General features: G+C 37.2%; 1 protein-coding gene across 1 annotated transcript in view; it reads right to left on the bottom strand.

Moving 5' to 3' along the window:
- Window positions 1-23,510, bottom strand: part of LOC150022446 (coiled-coil domain-containing protein 150-like) — an 82,379-nt gene extending 58,869 nt beyond the window's left edge. The window contains exons 1-10 of the mRNA XM_090268315.1: window positions 23,387-23,510; window positions 20,765-20,780; window positions 18,463-18,626; window positions 16,955-17,175; window positions 16,662-16,840; window positions 14,925-14,993; window positions 7,635-7,751; window positions 6,284-6,413; window positions 3,084-3,127; window positions 1,702-1,794 (exon numbers count right to left, since the gene is read on the bottom strand). Coding sequence (XP_090124441.1) covers window positions 1,702-1,794; window positions 3,084-3,127; window positions 6,284-6,413; window positions 7,635-7,751; window positions 14,925-14,993; window positions 16,662-16,840; window positions 16,955-17,175; window positions 18,463-18,626; window positions 20,765-20,780; window positions 23,387-23,502 — 1,149 coding nt within the window. The 5' untranslated portion in view covers window positions 23,503-23,510. The remainder of the gene's footprint in view (window positions 1-1,701; window positions 1,795-3,083; window positions 3,128-6,283; window positions 6,414-7,634; window positions 7,752-14,924; window positions 14,994-16,661; window positions 16,841-16,954; window positions 17,176-18,462; window positions 18,627-20,764; window positions 20,781-23,386) is intronic.
- Window positions 23,511-24,038: the final 528 nt, after the last annotated feature.

Here is a 24,038-nt window from a genome sequence, read left to right as displayed (position 1 = left end):
GGAGCAACCAAAGCACTTGACAGTTTAATAATCTTCTGTTCTTTACAATTTTGAATACAGGCCAAATAGAACAAAACATCTAAAGAATGGAATTTACATGTAGAAGTTTGGCCAATAGTACAGCAATCCATTTCCAAAATTAGATGAGCATTCAAAGTTATTTAGCTAATCACACTTAATATTTAAGCTCCTTTATCACCAATTATATATTCATAAAAAGCAAAATACAGATAATTGTGTCATTTCGTAAGATTAGTCCTCCAAAATAAAACAAAAATATTCTGTACAACAGATCTACTATACATGTAGTTAGTTTATACTTCTCTTGCCTTTTTGCTATTTTGAAATTTGTACTCCTGTGGAAAATATTTATCTTAATCATCAGTTATTTTTGCAAAGTACATTTGGCAAATAATTATGTTTTCATGAACAAGTTTTTCAGAGATGGGGACAAATAACTGAAAAATCAATAGAAAAAACACTCAAAAATGGTAACAAGAAAGGAAAGACAAATAAAAGACTACCTGGGAAGTATCATAAGTGGTATGTATAGCAGAAAGAAACACATTCAGGGGCACCTCAAGGTTATAATCAGATGAACAAAATATTCATCAAGGAATACTTGGGGGTGAGACACAGGAGAATTCTTGTTCCTTGAAAAGAAAGAGCTTATTTTGCCCTGGCTGGGTGGTTCAGTTGGCTGGAGCATCATCTCGTACACCACAAAAGGTTGCAAGTTCGATTCCTAGTCAGGGCACATACCTAGGTTGTAGGTTTGATCCCCAATCAGGGTGCATATGGAAGGCAGCTGATTGATGTTTTTCGGGCTAATTTTCTTTGGAGCCAGATTGCCTGAGCTCAAATTTCAACTCTGTCATTTATTAAACCTCTCTGTATATTAACTATCTTATCTTTAAAATGAGAATAATAATAGTTTCTATAATAGTGCTATTGCTATTGCGAGGATTACAATTTGTTAGTAACATAAGGTGCCTGGAATGTAAAATGGGTTCAGTAAATGCTACTATTAGTATAGCAATAGTAGTAGTTATTGTTCATATTATATATTTTATAAACGAACAAATTTATTTTTGTATTTGTCATAAAGAGAGCACACAACACTATAATCCTAACATTAAAGTAACCAAATTGAACAAAAAGTTTCTTTAAGTGATTATCTCATATGGCCCTATAAGAAATAACTTATTTGCCTGCATATTTGATTACTCTTCTCCACACACCTGCATATATGTAAAACATCAGTTAAATATGGGAACTACTATCCCATAGAAAATCATACACATAACTCCAAAGTCCAGCAAATGTTGATTAGGTTCCTACTATGCTCTTTCCTATAGAAGACACAAAGAAAGTATAAGACACAGCCCTTGACATTAAACTGCTTATAAGTTAATAATAGGAAAGAAGGTATATACCATTTAAGGAGAAAATTAGAAAGCAAACAAAGTGTGAACTAGTGAATGATTTGGCAGTGTATCTCATATATATAGGAATTTGGAGAGTGAAATGATAAACATAGTCAATTTGATAATATTTCATAGATGGAGCAGATCTTATAAATATTAAAATTTGGATGGTAATGGTATAAATTTATATGATCAGGATTAATCTTGGTTCTTGCTTCCTTAATTGAATAAAATTAAATAACATCTAAAAAACTAAAGAAATGAGAAGACTTACCTGTGCTTTTTCTGATGCTTCATGAAGGGATATTATTTCAGACCTCAAGTATGTATTTTTTTCGTGTTCCTTGTTGAAAGACATCTGCACATTCTATAGGGAAAAAAATTCTCTCTCTCTCTTCTTTTTTTAACATGTAAGAGCTATTACATGAATCTCTATCAAAATACCTGTTCTGTCGCAGACCAAAAAAAAAAAAAAAAAAAAAAAAAACCCCAAAAAACTAAAGGACTTCATCACCAATACATCAGCTTTACAAGAAATGTTAAAGGTTCTTTTATAAGTGGAAAAGGAAAGGCCATAACCAGAAATAAGAACATATGAGAAAGGAAAAGCCTCATAGGTAAAGCTAAATATTCAATAAATACAGCAAATCAGATATTAAAAAAGCTACTATAAGAAATAACTTGTTTGCTTGCATATTTGATTACTCTTCTCCATACACATGCATATATATAAAACATCAGTTAAATTTGGGAACTACTATCCCATTTTAAATGGTTACACACAACTCCAAAATCCAGCAAGTGTTGATTAGCTTCCTACTATGCTATTTACTATAGAAGACACAAAGAAAGGATCACATCAGTGGACAGATCATCCAGATAAAAAAAATTAATAAGGAAATAATGGCCTTATCTATCACATTAGATAGCTCAGCTTAACCTGACACTTATAGAACATTTCATCTAAAAACTGCAGAATACACATTTTCAACTGCACCTAGAACATTCTCCTGAACAGATCACATATTAAGTGACAAAAATAGCTTCAATAAATACAAAGGAACTTAAATCATATACCATCACATCACATAGGATGATATAAGAATCTAGAAAAATTATTGCAAACAAGATCTACACATTGAAATTGATTTAGAAATGTATTAAGATATAAAAGTAGTAATATTTCATTTTTTTCCACTTTTTTATTGTGGTAAATATAACTAACATAAAAGTTACTATTTTAACCATGTTTAAACATATGGTTCACTTAAAAACATTTAAGTTTACATTTAAGGGTTAAGTTCAGGGACATTAAATACATTCACATTGTTGTGTGACCATTAGCACCAAAAAGTAGTTTCTATTTCTAACATTTTATTTTAAAAAAAAAAGTTTATAACAACTAGTTTGCAGTAAGCATTTAAAAGCAAGTAAGTCTCACTATTTTTGCCAATTCACCTTTTCAAACAATAATAGCTGCATCAAGTAATTTATTTCTAATACCTGGTTGACAATAGTTCTTACCATACAACTCACACAAATTTTTTTAATGGAGTTAAGGAGAATCAGAAGGATTACACACTAACATGAGTGAGGAAGTCCTACTTAGTGAAGAGAGGAAAGACCACTTCTGCACTCCCCAACCTCAAAACTCACCTTATTTTCTTCAACCAACTTGGAAATGAGGTTATCTCTAGAAACTAAAAACAGAAAGTCCACATAACTATGATAATATTAACTTACAACTACACTGAAATCACACAGTATGTTTTCCCTGAGAAGCTCTAATTTTCTTTTTCTTTTTTTCTTTTTGGTCTGTATTTTGAGGAAATAAGGGGAAGGCAAGTATTCCTATCACATTTTTATAGAAACTAAGTCAGGAATTATCAAGAAACTAGTCCAGAGTCATGTGCTATGGTAAACAAGGTCACATTTTACTCCACATATAGATGATGATGAATTTCTGAGAGCTTTCAAGCCAGAGGGGCATACAATCATGTTTTCTGTGAGAGAGATCACTCTAACACAGGCTCAATATAGACAGGGACATCAGGTTGGCGGCTGTGGCAGTAACCAAAGTCGGTAACAAGGAGCTTGAGCTAAGGCAATGACAGTAGGGTTGCAGAGGAAAAAGACTCGTGAAATAACAAGCAGGAATCACGGTCAGGACTTGGTGGGTGACTGGTGGGGCAAAGGCAATAGGTGAATCAAGGAGAATACCTAGTGCTCAGACCTGGGCAGCAGGGTGGATGGTAGACTCCGCAGTTAACAGGAATGGAGGGCAAGAAGCAGGTTTTGGGGGAAGGAATGAGTAAGGATTATAATACTTGAAGTTTTCATCATGTGTTTTGGGTATCTGCAAGACACCCATATACAGATGTTAAGTTGGCAGTGACATTCCATTGGGAGCTCATGAGGATGATTTTGTGTGGAGAAAACAAAGAGTTGAAACTAGAGTATGTATAGTGAAAAGACCAAAGAGAGAACTAGGGGAACAGTGTGGCGCTGTACATTAGTAACTAAAAGGTGTGAACTTCTCTGAGTAATGTTTTGACTTCACAGAAAATTCGTAAGAACTAAGTTTTGTTCCACTTAAATATTCTAAAGACAGAAAACTAAAAGATACATAAAAACTCACATGTACAATACACACAAAACTTATACATTTTAAATGTCTGAGTCCAAGACTCATTTCAAATAGAGTAAATTTTAATTAAAAATATGTGAAGGAGCAAAAAGATAAAGTATAAAATCTACTTTGAAAAATCCACTAATCAAAGTAAGAATGAAAGGAAACTGACTATCTTACTTGGGAGAACAATTTAATCACTTTAATTAGGTGTGATATATATATATATGTTTTGCCCTGGCTGGTTTAGCTCAGTGGATTGAGCGTCGGCCTGCGAGCTAAGTGTCGCTGGTTCGATCTTCCAGTCAGGGTACATCAGAGAAGGAAAACTCTGACTCCAAAAAACCTCCGCTGCCTTGCGGCATACCTCTTCAGGGGAAAGGCTAAGGGAGTAAACCCCGACAGAAAATCCGGAGCCGGAGTCCCTAAGGCGGTTTGACGTTGTAGTCAACACCGGCAACTCCTGTGGCGCACCTGAAGCCAAGCTGTATTGACTTTGTCTTTCCCTTGGACCCTTCAGCTGCGAAGAGAGGGGGGGTCTGCTGCATGGGCAACAGCAGACCCTCCATATTACCCTGCCCAGGCTCTGTAGCTTCAGCGTCATCACAAGATGTCGATTCAACACGGGAGGAGACAGATACCGTGTCACTCCCGAGTCGGACTGCACAGCCATTCTCGGCGGTGCATATAGACTCTTAAGAAGCTACACCATCGTCTCTCGAGACGGACGGCTGCCGACGACGATATATATATGTTTATTGCTAATAAACACTATAAATAATTAATTTTTAAATTCATTGAAGCAAATATCTAAAGGTATTCTTTTTATTAATCTAGTTAGCATTACTATTTATAGCTTAAAGTAATAAATTACATGAATGCAAAGAGTCTATTATGCGATATGAAGCATATAGCTAGTATTCAGACAGACTTCCTTTTCCTCATGTTTGAATTACTGTTGTTTTAATCTTTTTTTAATGGTCTTATATGTATTCTTTACAAAATTCAAAAATAAAACATTAATCCAATGAGAATAGCATTTAAAAAATCACATAATCAGGAAAACTGATATAACAGAAAGATCTGTGTTTTAGTCCCAGCTATCCTCTTTAGTGTGGGTCCTCATATAAGATCTTTTTATTCTTCTGAAGAATGGGATATAGTTTCTTATCTTTCTCAGGTTATTTTAAGGCTCAAATGAGATAGTGTGGCAGCACCATAAAATGTAACATATTCTTGTGGTCATGCAATCATAGGAAGACAAAATTATCTTGGGGCATTATTGGTGAGACTTTCACTGAATAATTCACTCAACAACTATAAGGAAAAAAAAAAAAGTACTTTCTGCTAAAAGCAGTAAGTCAGAACACTGAATGGATTGCTCTTTGCTGTGTGTTTTTTATAATCCTCATTTTCCTTTTGGTATTCCCTGCCGCTATTACAGCTAGAGCAGAGAAGGCACACAGGCAAGAACACTGGGCTTGGAATGAAAAGATCTAGGTTCAGGCCTCAGTTCACCATTTATTCCATCTATAACTTGGGAAGCACAAATAAGTTTACATGTTACATGAGATCATTATTGTGAAAGCTCTGTGTAAACCATGAAGTGTATTCATATGTGAGGCACTGTACTGTAATTCTCTCCAGTCTCTACAGCTGTGACTATCTGAAAACTGCTTTGCAACTACATATTAAAAACAGTAAAATGATAAGGGCTAATTGATTGAAAAAAGCATGACTCTGAGCAACCTGGGATCAAGTCTAGACACCCATTTCCTAGCTCTGTCACCTCTAAGGACCCTGTTTATTCATCTGTAAAATGAAAAGATTAATCTAAGCTCTAGGGGACCTTACATCCATTTATATAAATACAGGTTAACCAGAATAAACTGGCAACTTGAAGAATGGCGAGTCTGACATGATAAATGATTAGCATCAGTAGGTTAGCAAGGATTTCTAGATTTCTAGAAACCAAATGCTCCCAAGTCCACAAACACTAAATAAGCCTGAAAAAAATCTAAATAAAGAATAGTTTACAATTAAAAGGGTCACCAACATTCTCTTCTCTCAGGGCCACAGGGAGAAAGGAAATCAGCACTTTTTTACATTCAGGCCCATGGAAAATACTGATAACACTGGTCACTTCGAGAATTTGGGATCTTACGAGTTTTGCACAAAATCTCAACCAACCAATAAAAGTGTTAATTTCTAGCATCTGTTTTCATACTTAGGTCAGACTGGAGCTTTGAGATAGCGTTCTCCAACTCCCCTTTCCTTCGCTGCTCCTCTGCCAGTAGCTCCTGAGTGTTCTGAATAGAGCCGTGTAGGGCAGTGCAGTTTTGCTGCAAAATTTGCACCTGAAATTGTATAAGAAAAGCTCCTTTTCTGTAAGGCAATGATTTCTAATGAACTGCCCTATAGCACATGTGTGAGGCAGTTTTTCCAATGTTTACCTTACTAGAGGAAGAAGGGAGTTTATCTACACGTCACAGTTGAAGATCTGCAGCGCCGTCCAACACAACTTTCTGTGCACTGACCAACGCGGCAGTCATTAGTCACAAGTGACTGCTGAGTCTTGAAATGTGGCTTGAGTGAGTGAGAAATTGAATTTTTAATTTTATTAAATGTTAACTAATTTAAATTTAAATAGCAATATGTGACTAGTGGCTACTACACTGGCAGTGCAATTATAAAGGATCACACATGGACAACGGAGGGGATTGGCTGAGAGAGGGGGTAGGATGGGTGGATGGGGGCAAAAGGGAAAAAACTAGGACACCTGTTATAGAATATACAATAGAAAAAGTAGAAAATAATAAAAAAAGGATCACACTTATAAATTCCTTAAGAATTCTTCTTATAATTCTATTGTGGACAACCATTAAAATAATTATTAAGATAATGGGTTAAATAATAATTAAGTTAAAATAAAATTAGGTTAAACTAAAGATTATGTAATCCAATTATAGGTACTAGGATTTGTAATTTCTAAATTGCCTTCGGTACGTAGAATGGAAAGTATTCTAAATTACAGTAGGTACTACAAATAACTGTGATAAAAAAAAATATTATACTTAAATAAAAAATGAGAGTTGAAAACAGCCATGTTACACATGCCTGATTGTTTTGCTTATTGGTATCTTTGCTTTAAGTATTAGCTCAGTTTAATCTTTATTTTCTATACACATTACATACATGTAACATGAGACCAAGGTAACGCCTTCTAAGACCAATCCCTGTGATAGAGACCAACCGCATGGTGTAGGGGAGGGACACTGTCCCAGGAGCTAAGCATTCACCTCTCCAAAGCCTGAGGCATGTTCACCTCTCTGGTCCTTGCTCTCTCATTCAGAAGTTAAGTGTCAGACTAAATGACATCATATTCTTTCTTATTTTGCACTAAAATATTTAAAATTGTAATAAGAATGTTAACAGAAGATTACTGGAATAAAAGTAAATAATTTAATAAATCTAGAGGAAGTTATTAAAACTCTATAAAGGCTTAGAGATAAAATTATCGGCTTTTCTGTTTTGGTTTCACTTCCCTAACATAAATAAGGGGAGAAAACCATCTCTACCTGTTTTCGTTCTTCCTCCACTGTTGACCCCATTTCTTGTATTCTGAGTAGCATAGCTGATCCAGATTTTTCAAGAGAATCCCTCAGGTACTTTTCCTGAGACAGCTGTCTTCTCAGCTACAGAGCAACATTGTAGTTAGGCAAGACCAAGGGAACATCATAGCAGTTTAAGAAAAATCCAACTCACTGTGGAAAATTTACCAGACATACCATCTTACCCCCTAAGATTCTTCATTAATTTACGACTTCTCAGAAACATGCTTTTGTTTTTCCCTTATGGATAAACTTCTATGAAATACAATCAAATTTGTTGCCCTTGTCCTATAGTATAAACCTGTGGTTTCCTCAAATTGCAAGTCAAGACTCATTAGCAAGTTGCAAGCAGCACTTGAGAAAGGAAAAACAAAGAATAACAAGCAAATACCGGCGCACAGAGCAAGTAACAAGAAAAGGTAAGTTATTGCTTCATTACATCTGACTATATGTACATGTATACAGTGTTGTAGTGTGAAATATGTCTTATAATGAATTGTCAAAAAGAAGTTTGAAAAACACTAATACTACACCTTAGTATATGTATTTTCTGTATTTCTTCCTGGTTTTATTTTTAAATTTTTATTTTCCTATATTTTAATTTCCTCATCTATGTATTTTTATCCCATAATATTATAAGCATACCTCTAAAAGCTGTTTCAATTCTGTTTTGAAATTTAAAGGTCTAAACAAATACTGAAGTAACTTAAATAGCAGACAAAACTTAAACTCAAGAACTGGGGTACACTACCTTATTTCTCTCAATAAAGGACAATAAAATGAATTAGAGATAAAAGGAGGTTTTTTTTATCATGAGGTAAGGAAATTCTTTCTATTCCAGTTTAAAATGAGAATTACAGAATCCTATGCCTTTTATGAAGTTATGTTCAATTCAAAGAAATTCTATTTTTAAGGCCCAAAGAAGATAGATGACACAGAGAATTTTATAATTTTATATGTGTTTTCTCTGTGATATAGTCTATAATGTTTTCAAAGTTTTAAAAAAGTTGAAAGACATGAAAAGTGTGTTGGCACGGAAGTGTTATAAGATAGCTCTTTTTGGAAATAGTCTATATTCTTAATCATACGCCTAATAACGAACAATTACATTTTCCCTGTTTTTAATTATTCTAAATACTCTTCTGCAGAACATGCTTCTGAATAAATATTTCATTGCAGTTAGGATTATTTCCTTGATAAATTCCTGCATGAAAAATCACTAGGTTAAAAGTATAAACAATTTTTAAACTTTTGATATATTGTAATTTTGCTTCCAACTTTAGCCTATTAGTATTTCAATAAAACCCATCAGCACTATGTATTATAATTTTTCTCAAGTCTTTGATAGTATAATACATAAAAAAATAATATTTCAACACTTTTTAATTTCTTTGGTTTCTGGTGAGATTAAGATTTTCTAACATGGTTATTAGCTCTTTACGTATTTTCTGAAATATTAGGTCTCATTGTTTGCACACTGTTTTTTTGGTTTTGGGTTTTTTTTTAAGTCAATTTAAAGTTCCTTAGAATGGAAGGCATCTCACTCTTTGTCTAGTTTATTAGTTTTGGCTTTATACCCTTCCTTACATGTAGAAATTTTTAATTCTTTTATGGACACATCTACTGAGGTTGTTATAATTCTATTCCTTCAAGTTTAGAAATTCCACCCTTACTGAATGATCACTTAAATATTACAATCTTAGTTAAGAATTAGGCATAGTTTTAGTTTGGGGCTCTATTTTATAATAATCTGATACTAAAACTATCATGTTATAATTACTTTATAATATAGAATGGTTTATTACACTTTTCTAAATTCTGCATCAAATTGTACAGTATAATTTGCTAAAGATATAAGTGCTTTATAAAGAAAATCTGTACTTGAGGATTATCCTACTGAGGTATCCATTTCTAAATCATTATTAAAGGCAATCAGTCAAACTGCTTTAGTTTCATCAGAACCAGATTTTATCTGTCTTTGTGTAACCCTCTATTGCTTGCTAAACCCCAAATTAATATTTTGAAGCCCTAACCCCCAGTATTCCAAAATGTGACTGTAAGACAGGGCCTTTTAAGAGGTGATTAAGTTATGATGACGCTGGGCCCTAATCCTATCTGACTGGTATCCTTCTAAGAGGAAAGTGGGGCACACAAAGAGACACCAGGGATGTGCATGCACAAAGGAAAGACCATATGAAGACACAGGGAGAAGGCAGCCATCTGCAAGCCAAGTAAAGAGGCCCTAGGGGAAAACAAATCTATTGACACCTTGATCTTCGACTTCAAACCTCCAGAAATATGAGAAATAAGTTTGTTTAAGCCATCCAGTCTGTGGTACTTAGTTATGGCAGCCCTAGCAAATACATCCTTCCTGCTCCAATACACTCAAAGTGGCTTTTGACTAGGACAGTCTTGCAGGTCCTTGATAGAATTCAATGAAAATTCAAGATTTTATCACAGCACTCAGAATTAAGACTTTCCCAATTAAAAAATAAAAATGGCAATCAACAAGTCTTTTACTAAAAAATTTTTTTCTTTTATTGTTTCTAGAAAGAGGGGAGGGGAGGGAGAAAATGAGGGAGAGAAACATTTATGTAAGAAACATTGATTGGTTGCCTCCTATGTGGTGAACCTGCAACCCAAGTGTGTGTCCTGATTGAGAATCCAACCCATGACCTTTTGGTTTGTGGGATGATGCCCAATTGCGCCACACTACACCGGTCAGGGCATCATCAGTCTTTTAAACAAATGGTGTTGGAACAAACACAAAGACTCCAGATATAGACCTCATATCTTTCACAAAAATTAATTCAAAATGTATTATAGACCTAAATGTAAAATGCAAAGCTGTAAGACATATAAAAGATAAAACAGGAGAAAAATTTTGGTGATCTTGGGTTTAGTGCTATTGGGATGGCCAAAAAGTTCATTTGTTTTTTTTCTGTAAGATGGCTCTCGTAGCACTTAGTTGTCTTTAACTTTATTTGAAACAATTTTGTTAGATTGTACTGGGATAGCTGTCACATGAACATGCATTAAAAAAAAAAATCACTTCTGCCCAAGATGGAGGCGTAGGTAGACATACTGCATCTCTCTCACAACTAAGAAGGAATTTACAATTTCTTCAAGACAAAACAAAAAAACATAAGTTCCAGAAAATTGAACTACATAGAAGTTCAACAAAGAAGTAAAGAAATACTCGGCGAGACAAGTAGGACAGGCAGAGATGGGGCAGAGGACACTGTGCGGCAGTGGCGACTATGACACAGGGGGTGTAGCCATAGCAAAAAGCACTGTCATACATTTTAAAAGTAGGGAGGGAAACCTGGGAAGCGATCCCAGCCCTAGACCAGACTGTGCAGCTCATAGTGCCAGCACTGGGGAAAATAGCTACATTGCTTCTGACTGTGAAAACCAGTGGGAGTTGGGGCGGAGGAAGAAACTGCCGGTCTCTCAGCAGAGTCTACTTGTTTAGTATGGGAAGTAAGAGAGGTGCCTGGAAAAGAGGCGAAAGTGGGGCAAGTGGCATTGTTCCCTCTCAGACCCCTCCCACACATACAGCGTCACAATGTGGTGAAACAGGTAGCCTTGCATTGATGAATACCTAAGGCTCTGCTCATTACAATGTAACAGGTGCGACAGCTCTACCTAAGACAGAGGCAAACACAGAAAGCTGTCAAGTTAAGAAGACAGAGAAGTACAGCTCAAAAGGGGGGACAGATCAAGGTTCCAGTGGGAGAACTAAGTGACAAGGAGATAGCCAACCTAACATGCACAGTTCAAAACACTGGTGATAATGATGCTCACAGACTTGACAGACAAGATTAAGCACGACAAACGCATGAGGGAAGAAGTGAAGGCTATGCTAAGTGAAACTAAGGGAAATCCACACAAAACCCATGGCGAAAGTAAGGAAACTGGGTTCAAATCAACGAACTGGAACATAAGGAAGAAATAAACAGTCAACCAGTACAGAAGGGGGAAACAAGAACTGAAAAAAATGAGGAGAGGCTTAGGAACCTCTTGGACAACTTTAAATGTGGCAACATCTGAATCATAGGAGTGCCTGAAGGAGAAGAGGAAGAACAAGAAATTGAAAACGTATACAAAAAAAATTCCCTAATTTGGTGAAGGAAACAGACATACAAGTCTAGGAAGCACAGAGAGTCCCAAACAAGCTAGACCCAAAGAGGACCACATCAAGACACATCATAATTAAAATGCTAAAGGTTAAAGATAGAGTCTTAAAAGCAAAAAGAGAAAAGAAGAAAGTTCCTACAAAGGGGTACCTATAAGACTATCAGCCTGATTTCTCAAAAGAAACTTTGCAGGCTAGAAGGGACTGGCAAGAAATAATTCACTCAAAGGGATGAAAAGCAAGGACCCACACCAAGACTTCTCTATCCAGCAAAGCTTTCATTTAGAATGGAAGGGGAGATAAAGTGCTTCCCAGACAAGGGAAAGCTAAAGGAGTTCATCATCACCAAGCCATTATTATATAAAATGTTAAAGGGACTTATTTAAAAAAAAGTTCAAAACTATGAACATTAAAATGACAACAAAATCACAATATCAACAACAGAATCTAAAAAATAAAAACAAAAACAAATTAAGCAGACAACCAGAGAGGAAACAGAATCATAGATATGGGGAGCATGTGGAGCAGTGTCAGCTAGGAGGTGGAAGGGGAGTAGGGGACAAATGGTGCAGGGATTAAGAAGCATAGTAGGTGGGTGCAGACTAGACAGGGGGGTGTTTAGAATATACAGGGAAGGGTAAACCCAAAGAACTTACGTGCACGATCCATTGACATGAACTAAGGAAAGTGGGATTGCTGGAGGAAAGGGGGTGCTGGGAGGTGGGGAGCCAAGGGAAAAGTTGGGACAACTGTAACAGCATAATCAATAAAATATACTTTAAAAAAGGTACTAAAATTGGTGAATTTCTGGGTTGCCACTTTAATATTGAAGATGGAAGAAAATACAAAACATTTTCAGTATATTATGTTTTATTATTTCAAGAAAGGTAAAAACGCAACTGAAACACAAAAAAGATTGTGCAGTGTATGGAGAAGGTGCTGTGACTGATTGAATGTGTCAAAAGTGGTTTGCAAAGTTTCACACTGGAGATTTTGCACTGGATGATGCTTCATGGCCGGTTAGACCAGCTGAAGTTGACAGTGATCAAATCGAGACATTAACTGAGAACAATCAATGTTATACCACATGGGAGATAGCCAACATACTCAGAATATCCAAATCAATAAAGTTGTTGGTGGAAATGAAAAATGTGTCTTTTTATTTTACAGAAAACACTAAACAGACTTTTTGGCCAACCCAATACAACACCAAAAGTACAATCCTTGAACGAAAGCATAGTTAAGCTGGACTTCATTAAAATTAAAAGCTTCTGCTCTGCAAAAGACATTTTTAAAAGAATGCAAAGGTAAGCTAAAGACTGGTAAAAAAATATCTGCAAAACACATATTTGATAAAGAACAGTTATCCAAAATATACAAAGAACTCTTAAAACTCAACATAAGAAAACAATAGTTACAAAGTGAGCAAAAGACCTAACAGACACCTCACCAAATAAGATACAGAAATGACAAAATAAAAAGATGTTCAATATCATATGTCATTAGGGAATTAAAAGTGAAAATAAGATATCACTACAAACCTATTAGAATGGCAACAATTCAAAACACTAACCACACCAAAATGCTGGTGAGGATATGGAGCAACAGGAACTCATTTATTGCTGGTGTGAATGCAAAATACAGCCATTTTGTAAGACAGGTTGGCAGCTTCTTACAAAGCTAAACATAAGTCTACCATATGATCCAGCAACTGTGCTCCGAGGTGTTTATCCAAATGAGTTGAAAACATGTCCACAGAAAACAACAACCCCTACATATGACTGATTATTCATAATTGCCAAAACTCAGAAGCAACCAAGATGTTCCTCAATAGGTGAAGATAAACAAACTATGGTATATCCACACAAGGGAATATTGTTCAGCAATAAAATGAGTTCTTAAACCATGAAAAGCCATGGAGCAACTTTAAACGCATATGCTAAGTGAAAGAAGCCAGTCCTAGAAGGTTACACACTGTATTCCAACTATAACAAACCTGCAGACAGTAAAAACATTAGTGGTTGCCAGGGCCTCAGGAGGATATGGGAAGAGGAGTGAATATATGGAGCATTTTTAGGGCAGTGGAACTAGTCTGTTTGATATGCAGTGAACAAAGAGTGAATCTTAATATAAACTACAGACTTTAGTTACCGTAATTATGATGTATCAATACTGGTTCATCAGAGGTAACAAATGTGCCACATGATGCAATATGTTAATATAGGGAAGGGGAGAAAGGATTTATGGGGACTATTTTCTGTGCAATTTTCCTATAAATTTAAACCATCTCTAAAAAAAGTATTAAAATATCTTTAAAATTTTAAATGTGCTAAGCTTAATACATTTCAGCTATGTACAAGCATGCTTTTATCAGTAATTACAGGCAGAGTACATAAGAAAATTTTCCAGATAGTCACACTTAGCATCTTAAACACTAAAATTAATAATATGAAAAATAATTTGGCATGAGAATTTTCCTAAAGTATGTGTACTTCTCTGTGTTGTATAATAGAATATTTTAAATATAATTTGATCCCGTTGATTTGGACTAACATCAGTTATTATTCTGTCAGGGAATATTGAGGTTTTTAGGCCACTGTGAGTGTACTGAGTTATTCATTCTTCTGACTCTGACTATTTTCAGCTGCAAATTTTTAGTCTAACAACTTTTAGCAGCCACCTACTTCACAATTCCCACTCTGTTATTTACCAAAACTTTGGCTGAAATGCAGGTTTCACAGTAAAGTCAGATGAGCAGGCTTACTAAAAGCTTTTTATTTTAAACACAACTTTAGTTTAAAAGATCTTTGTATAAAGGTGCTCACTTAACTCTAGTTTATGGACAATAGCAAGAATTTTGTGCTACTTTTCTCCTGGCTCAGACAGCATTTTTTTTTTTTTAAATTTCTGGTTTTAGGGCCATTTTGAAGCAAAAGGAAGTCTTATGCCAATAGGGCAGGTATTTTCACTTAAATTCCACGTGGCATATTTTAAAAATCTTCCTACTACACAGTCATGTATTTTCTTCTTCAAAGGTTTCTGTTCATTCTATCTACTCTCTTGACTTCCCCTCTGCAATTTCAATGCCCACTTCACCCTCTAGCATCTTTTTATCTTACCTCCTGAATTTTAAGATTCATTTTACGTTTTGTGGTCTTCAGTTCCTCTTCAATAAGGGCTGCATTCTTCTAAAAGCAGGAGAAAAAGTTCTAAATAATCTGAAATGATAGGGAGCAACTATCTGTCTAGACTTTTTTCCTGGCAGCCTATAAATGCTATTCTGAATATGGTTGTAAATACTGTGAACTGAAGCCATTATGTATTATGATGAGATTTATTTACTTATTTATTTAGTAACCCTCACTTGAGGATATATTTACTCCCCAACCAGGGATCAAACCTGCAACCTTTTGATGTATGGGACGACGCTCCCACCAACTGAGCCACCTGGCCAGGCTATAATTAGATACTTTAGAAGAAGATATTTTATTACTTTGATTCATGACTTCTAACACTTTTCCTTCTAGACAATATAAGGGATTAGTCACATTCACTTCCTATGTAAAATTCAATAATCAGAGAACCTAGTAATTGACAGAAATTTTTCTTACAGGGTATATTCCTACTTTTGTAAGTACTGTATTTCTTCTAGGCTCTAAGATGACTCTTGCTTAGGAGTTAAGGATGAAAAACACAGCTTTCACTGTTTATTCTCTTTTGTATTATTGGCACCACATATGTAAAACCTCAGAAGTTGCATTTGTCTGCTTTCCTCCCTTCAGCCTCAATCTAGTACCATATTATAACATATGTCTTCACAGAACATCCCTCTTTCTTTTTAAAATGCCACAACCCTAAATCAGACCTAATAAGGTTCAAGCCTCAAATTACACAATGGATTCCTAATTCTTTTCCCTGCCTCCAATTTCTTCACCTATTGATTTCCCCTATACACTTCTGCTACATTAGTTTTCCTGTTTTCATCATGCCACTGACTTTTTATCAAAAACCTTCATCACCTCCCACAGAATCAAGCCCAACTACTCATTCTTGATTTTGAGATCCTCTGTAATGTGATCCTCAGCTAATTTCCAACTTATTTCCCACAAACACATTTCTCCCTAACTACAGCCAGTGGAAAGATCCAGGTTCAAACCTGAGTTATGGGAAGAAGACAGGGAAGCGTGTCCTTGGAGAAGTGACTTCTCTCTGAGCCTCAGGACTCTTATTAAAATGGGGACAGTAATATTCGACATAGAGAGGTTTTGCGAAAATTAAACAAAATAACATGTTGAATCTCTATTATACTGCCTGGCCCATGGTGGGAAAACAAAATTGTTAGTTTAGTTTCCTAGTCTCTATTCTGTGTTGCCTGTGTGTGTGCGCAATTTGAAATGTCCTCGCCTTGCCTCTGTCTTTGAAGGTTCAGCTCCTTAAAGCCTACTCTAATCCATTGCAGATCGAGTATATACACCTTCTCAGACCCACCCAGACACAAAACACTTTTTACTATTCACTTACTGTCCTGTACTTGTCCGTTAACATTTTCTATGCCTTTATCTTTTCTCTATTTTGTTTTTCATGCTATGCCTTGTTCTCCCAGGTGGCATGTAAGCTCTTAAAGAGCAGAGACTACCTCATATCTCTGGACCCTCAGCACCCTGTACAGGGTAAGGACTCTATAAATACTCAATTACTGATTGCACACATTGTTTAAGTGATCAATGCAGATAAATTTCCAATGTTAAGAATGCTCACATCAACATCACCTATTTTCAGAAGTCAGTTATGGGTGTATTGCCTCCTCCAGCTAACACAGAACAGTGAGTTTGTATTTCAGAACTCTGGACTCAAACCTTTGTCTCTGAGGCGATCTCCAGAGTGGCAGTCGACCTTTGCACTTTATCTTGTGCCTTGTCTTCTTCCTCTCTTACGTCTCTTAGTTGCTGGTGCAAATTCATCACTTCACGATGCAACAGCTTCAGGTCCTTGCCATGTTCGTCCTGTATTATATTCAGTTGATCCTTCAGAAAAGCTACCAGACAGCACAGGGGAACAGAGAGCAATTGAAAGGTCAGGAAAGAAAAGAATCATAAACTTATCAAGCACATATAAGACCAAATTTCTGATGCTTCTCTTCTCTCTCTACCTGTTTTCTGTGGATTTAAATCCTTTTCAGTTTGCAGACTCAAGATGTTCAACTTCAAGGACTGGATGAGGTTTTCCAGATGGCACATTTGATTTACCAGAAACTCACAGTTCTTCCATAAAATATCCTTTTTTCCTGAACAAATTACTTCATTCTGGATAGGACTAATGATGTTCTGGTTCACAGGTTCTTGTAAACCTTTTGGAGTTTCTAAATGGTGTCTGGACAAAGATCCCAAATATAACAATATTATGCAATGCAATGGGTACCATGGTAATCTCAACCACTGAGTCAATGTAACATTTCTAACAGTAAAAATTACGCATCTTAGTTAACAAGCAACTGTTAGCTCCTCCAAATATAAATATAGGGAGCACTATTAGGTAAAAAGGATGAGACTACCGTGGGATGGGAAAAGATCACTGACTTTTTAATGGTTGTTTTATTTTAATCTAAAATTTTCATAAACGTTTTTGTATGTAAAAGCAAGTGATACATAAAACATGTAAAATTCTAATTATACAATGGTGAACTAATAATTAAAGTTAGCATGGAGGCAATATGTTCACATGATTTAAAAAAAATATTTAAACAAGGTCATAATCATTCCTATTTTGTTCCAATACAATCAACATTTGTACAAATTTAATCTTTAACTGCTGAAGAGTTCTTTATTCTGTGACACTGTAATACCAACTAGACTTTAGGTCTTTGTGAGAGACACTCAGGAAATACAGAGATATACCTCAGATACATAGCAATTTTGGTTCCAGTTACATTAATAAAGTGAGTATTGCAATAAAACGAGCTGTGATCTTTTTGCTGGTGGAGGGTCTTGCCTTCAATTTGTAAAAAATGCAATATTTATGAAATGCAATGAAGTGCAATAAAATGAGGTATCATTTTACAGAAAATCACACCAGTAAATTGGATTATTGGCTGAATAATCAGATTTCTCAGGCCACTGATAATCCAATTTTTAATGGTAATAATAGCAGCACAAGGGAAAAAAGCAATTCTTTGTTTGAGTACTTCATTCTAAATTATGAATTTTTTAAGACTTAAGACCTCTCCTTTGATTTACAATAAATCTGGGAAAAGAAAATGAAGGCCACATTAATGGTATGAATCAAGTTTAGATGTTCACCTTAACTCATAAGTCTATTTTTTATTTAAAATAGAAGAACCAAAATTTTTTCTAATTAGACAAACAATTATGTTTGTTTTTAATCAAGCGTTAAGGTAAACAGGATAACAAGGGATGTGCACCTAATTAACAAACTTCAAATACCTGTTTAGGGGAACAGTGGTAGTAGCTCTGTCACAGGATGACTACTCTTTACCTTGCAAATATTTTCTAATTAATGTTCAGATAGAAACTGTTATTTCTCTATTCTTTTGTAAACACCTATTTCATCTGCCAAACCATCCACACTATGACTCATCAATAACCAGTGAAGCAAAGATCTTCAACCTACAGAGATCAATTTTAATTTTTCACCTGTTACCTTTTTTCATCAAAGTCCAACATTATTAGGTCATCCCTCAGAGAACTGGTCTGTTCCTCAACTATCCTCATCCTGTGCTTAAGTACTGTGAATGTTTCAGAAGCTGTAGCATTGACGTGGGTAGGAGAGAGGGCTGGTCTGGATGCTGCAGTTTCCAAATGCACCTGAGATTCAAGTCAGAGTATTAGTGTAGTAGATTCTCTTGTTTTTCAAAATAGCACCGCCCCTTCCTGTGGAAGCACTGTACATGCTGTCCTGTTGAGCTCAGCGGTGGTCATATGTCCTGCTTTTGCCTATTAAATGTGGGTAAGAGCTTGAAGAGCCAAGTTGTCATTCACCATCTCCTTTTCTCCCCTCTCCATGAGATGAGCAACATCCCTGACAGGGCCTGCTGCATTTGCCCAGATTCCAGAGTGAAGATGACATGAAGCAGAAACATGACCCATCCATAACATCTACTGTGAATGAGCATAAACTTACGTCGTTATAAGCCACTGAGATTATTCAGTAGTATGTTATTGCGTTATAATCTAGTCAATCCTATCTGCTACTTTTAGACCTGCATTAGGACTTAGGATTTGGCAGAGGGAGTTACCAGACATTTTCATTTCCAGACATTTTCATTTTAACATATTCCTAGTCCAGACTTTTTGGGGAAAAGTTACACACTTGGACCTCTGAGCAGTTGTCATAAAATACATTTATCAACTGCATTAAAGCAATGATTTTTAAACATATTGTGTAAACTTATCTTCCTAGCAAAGACTGCTACAGTTATTGACATCCAGTTTCCAGACTTCTCCCCCAAAACCATATGAAAGTAAGTGGGAGTAGTGAGACTACTCTTTCAGGTATTGGTGACAGAAACAGAAGTAGCTTATAAGCAGTACCACCATTTGAATGGATCCTGTACCCAAAGTTCAATGACAAGGCTGTTGGTGGAAACTTGAAGGATATTTCCCCGCAACTCCACCCTATACAGACATTTCTACACTAATCCGACTGTAAACCTAGCCATCCCCAGCGTTAGTGTCCCATGGGAATGTTCTCACCAAGGTCCCCTTTGGGATGTTAGCAGCACACCTTTCTTCCCTACTAGCTGTGCAACCATGTATCTCCCTTCCCCTTACTTCTCAGATGGTGGAAGTGGGGACTATCTCTGGCCCAAGTCATTGAAGGTGGTCCCCACGACCCTCAGCAGAAATCAAAGAAGTCTTAAAACTTATGGCAGGATTGAAGGAGACAAGAAGCATGAGGAGGAGCTGCACTGGTAAAAAGGCTGAGCTTTTTGCCAATAACACTGCAACGACCATTGAGGACACTTCTTTATTCTGACGTAGCCCTCCAAGCATCTTCTATCTCCCCCTGACAGGTCTTATTCCTTCTTATTTCTCTCTCTTTTACCTTTCTGAAACTTCACTGAGGAATAATGGACAATTATAATCATATATATTTAAAGTTTACAACATGATGATTTCGTATACGGACACTGTAGAATGGTTACCAAGATCAAAACAATCAACATATCCATCACCACACATAGTTAACTGCTTTTTCTGTGTGTGATAAGAATGCTTAATATCTACTCTCAGCAATGTTCAAGTATACGATACCATATTACTAACTATAGTCTTCATGATGTACCTTAGATCCTTAGAACTTATTTGAAAAGGCAACCCACAGAATGGGAGAAAATACTCGCAGACCATATATCTGATAAGGGGTTAACATCTAAAATATACAAAGAACTCATACAACCCAACAACAACAACAACAAAAAAAAAATCCAATTTCAAACTGGGCAACAAATATTAATAGACATTTTTCCAGAGACATACAAATGACCAGTAGGTATATGAAAAGGTGTGCTCAACATCACAAATCAGGGAAATGGAAATCAAGACCATAATAATTAAAAAACAAAATAAAAGATGCACACAATGAGATATCCTCTCATATCCATTAGAATGGCTATTATCAAAAAGAGATAACAAATGTTGGTAAAGATGTGGAGGAAAGGGAACCCTTATACACTGTCAGAGGAAGTAAACTGGTGCAATCACCATGGAAAACAGTACGGAGATTCCTCAAAACATTAAAAATTTAGCTACCACATGATCTAGCAATTCCACTTCTGGGTATATATCCAAAGGAACTGAAATCAGTGTCTTGAACAGATATGTGGACACCCATGTCCACTGCAACATTATTTACAACAGTCACGATATGGGAACAACCTAAATGTCCTTCAAAAGATGAATGAAAAGATAAAGATGTAGTACATAATACAATGCAATATCACTTGGCCACAAGAAACCCTGCCATTTGCGACAACATGGATGAATCTGGAGGGTATTGTGCTAAGTGAAATAAGCCAGAGGAAGAATAATACTTTGTGATATCCCTTATATGTGTGATCTAAATAAACAAACACACACATCTCATTTAACAGAAACCAAGAATAGAATTGTGATTAACAGGGGCTAGGGGGAGGGGGAAATAGGATAATGTAGACCAGAGTACCATTTTTTTCACATGTATGTTGTTAGGGCTTCTGACCAGGATTTCTCTTGTCTATGCTTCTCTATAAAAAAAGAATGTGTTCCTTACACACATAATCTTTTTGAATTCTTTATGAGATTATCTGTCAACAATCAGTTTAAGGACAGGTGGTAAAGAAGCTCTCCTATTAATTGCCTTTCATGTTTCCAACTGTTCCTGAAGAGAAAGACAATGGCATATGTAGACAGAGTTTTTGGATACACAGATTTGAACTATGATTCATCTATATTTTTGCAAAAAGCCAGATTTGGAGGCTCCTACTCAAGTTACCATCTGGGGCTAGATAGTGTTCCTCAGGTAACTGAAGAAAGAGCTTCTAAAGACAGTCCCCAGGGCTAGATCAGCTGCCATGAAACTAGGGCTGGTGTTAGGAAGTCGCCAACAGTGTGGGGTGAGGAGAAAATGGAGGGGGAACAATGGACAAAGACTACATGGGCTTATGCTCAGTTCCATTTTCTGTCACCTGCTATATGGTTACTACTAACCTGGAAATAAACCAGGCCTGGGGTGGGGAGAAATGTATGGGAAGAGAACATAATGGTGTTTGTGGCAGACATAGTTGGCTCCTTTGTCGTCTCTCAAAAAGATGAAAAGTACATGTCCCCAGCTTCCCTTGCAGCTAGCACACCCATGTGACATATTCTGGCCCATGAGACTTTAGGCAGAAGTTTGCAAGGAGCTTCTGGGCAGACTTTTGTTTTTCTGATAAAAAGGGCAGAAATTATGGCACCTGTCCTTCCATTCCCCCCTAGGATGCTCAGAGGTCTGAGAGCTCTTTTTCAGTCAGTCATGTAGTGCCTCACCCTTAAAGGTAAACAGAGCCAGGATCACCAGTATCTAAGGAACACAGGGACTGTGGTGCAGGCTCCATTTCAACAGAGTGGCCAGAGAAAGCTTCACTGAGATAATATTTGAGCAAAGACCTGGGAAGAAGGTGCCAGCGTAAGTCATGTGGATTATCTGGGAGACAGAAATCCAGAAAGAGTGAACTGCGAGTACAAAGACCCAAAGTCAGGATGCCGATGGGTCAAAAAAAAAAAAAAAAGAGTATGGAGGTCAGTTTGGTTGGAGAGGAACAAGTGAAGGAGAGAACAGTGGGAGGTGGGGTCAAAGGGTAATAATGGGACCAGATCACTCATGGCCTCAAAGTCTATTATAAAAGTTTGGGTTTAACGCTCAAGTGACTCTTGGAGCTACTGGAAGATTTAGAGCTGAGGAGTGCTGTGATCTAACTTGCCTTTTCACTGAATCACTCTGGCTACCCCCAGAAACGGTATAAGGTCAACAGCAGAAGTAGGAAGACCAGTTGGGAAGCTGCTGTAATAATAATCAAGGCAGGAGTCATCACTGGCTAGGACCAGGGTGATAGCAATGGAATAGTAGAAGTGGTCAGAATTCAGATATAGTTTTAAGATAGGTCTTGTTGATGGATTAGATGTGAGATATGAAAGGACGCAATTAGAAGGATAGTGTTGCCATTAATTGAGACAATGGAAGCCTATTATAAAGAATTAGTTTTAGAGGGAAGATCGAGTTGTTTTGGAAATATTATGTATCAAACAGGAAAAATGCCCAAGAAGACTGAACTTGTAGCTCTGAGTTTCCAGGAAGAAGTACGGTCTGTAAATATAAAATCTGAAGTTGTCAATATATAGGCGGCTTGTAAAGCCATGAGGCTGGATAACAGAGAACAAAAAGGCTTCAAGGACATAGTCCTGGGTGCTCCGAGACTGATAAATCAGGGACATGAGGAGTGTGTTCAAGCCAAACTAATGTCAGCTCCAAAATAGGGTCTTCGGACCCTAGCACAACGGATGGGATTCCGTGGGTGGCAAACAAACTGGGGTAAATTCAAGAAAAATTTAAGAAATGTCTATCCTGTTCTAACCCAAGTGCCAGCTAATGGGGAAAAAAGCAGTGGACGAATGTAACTTCCCAACACCTGTAATCTAATGAGCAGGCCAGGGAGGATAACAGGTGGCCAAAATCAAAACTTACTAACATCGAAATGGCGTCCCTAGGAACCTCCAACCTCCAACCTAACACACAAAGACAGGGTGGTACTGGGGCTTATCTGGACGCCTTCCTTGGGGCTACCGTCCCTCCTTCAGTTAGAGCCAGGCCAATTGCAAAAACTTCGCTCCTAAACGGTTTCACCGGCGACCAGGGCAAAAACGCCGCCAATCAGGGTCCTGCTCTTCAGAGAGCGATACTAAATTCCTCCAGGGAGGGGAAAGGACAGCAGGGAGAGGTGATGGTGGCCTCATGCCAGCTGCCGACTGTCTGCCCCGGAACCTGCGCCTCCGTTCCCGGCTCTCCCGCCCAGGGCCCAGCAGCCTCACCCCACTGTCCATCCCTCCGCCTGTGGCTCTGTCCGGCAGCAGGAGGGCCGGTTTCCATCGAATAAAGGACCACTTTAAAGCAACCCGCTCCCCGGCTCGGTATCTCTAGTAGGCAGGAGCACCCGTGGCAGAGCATGCCGGGAATTGCAGTTTTTCCGGCCCAGGAGGGCCCTCCGCCCGGGGCGGGATCCAGACCGGAATCCGGCGGCGCGCACAGAACGCACCGCCCCGTGACCCGAATGACGTCAGGGCTCCAGTGTGCTCGCGAGTGGGGCACGCTGGGATATGTAGTTTCCTCTCCGTCAACCTCCCGGAGGTCCTGGTCTGTCCCCTTTTGCAGTTACGGGTCTCCTCCCTGTGAACGTGCGCGGTTTGGATAATTTGGCAAACATACTCCCTGCAGCAGGCGAGAGTTCGAGATTAGAAAATGTTTTTAGTTTTAGGAGGACCAAACTATCAAATACCTTCTGAATGGAAATAAATTTTGTTAATGAGCACAAAAATTGGTGAAAATGCAGAATTCAAACATTCTTCTGGTTAAAGAAAAAACTAAGCCCCTCTTCATTCTCGCTCGTGATGACCATAGAGTAAAACAGATGGATTCTGCTCTCCTGCCTTGTGTCTCTTCCGTAATAACTAATTTCTTAGCTTGTGAGTGGGTATTTCTAAATC

Source organism: Furipterus horrens, unplaced genomic scaffold (genome assembly GCF_987537825.1).
Source record: "Furipterus horrens unplaced genomic scaffold, mFurHor1.1.pri manual_scaffold_1, whole genome shotgun sequence".
Taxonomy (NCBI): domain Eukaryota; kingdom Metazoa; phylum Chordata; class Mammalia; order Chiroptera; family Furipteridae; genus Furipterus; species Furipterus horrens.
Note: the sequence above shows the minus strand (reverse complement) of the source record. Positions and strands in the feature narration are given on the sequence as shown.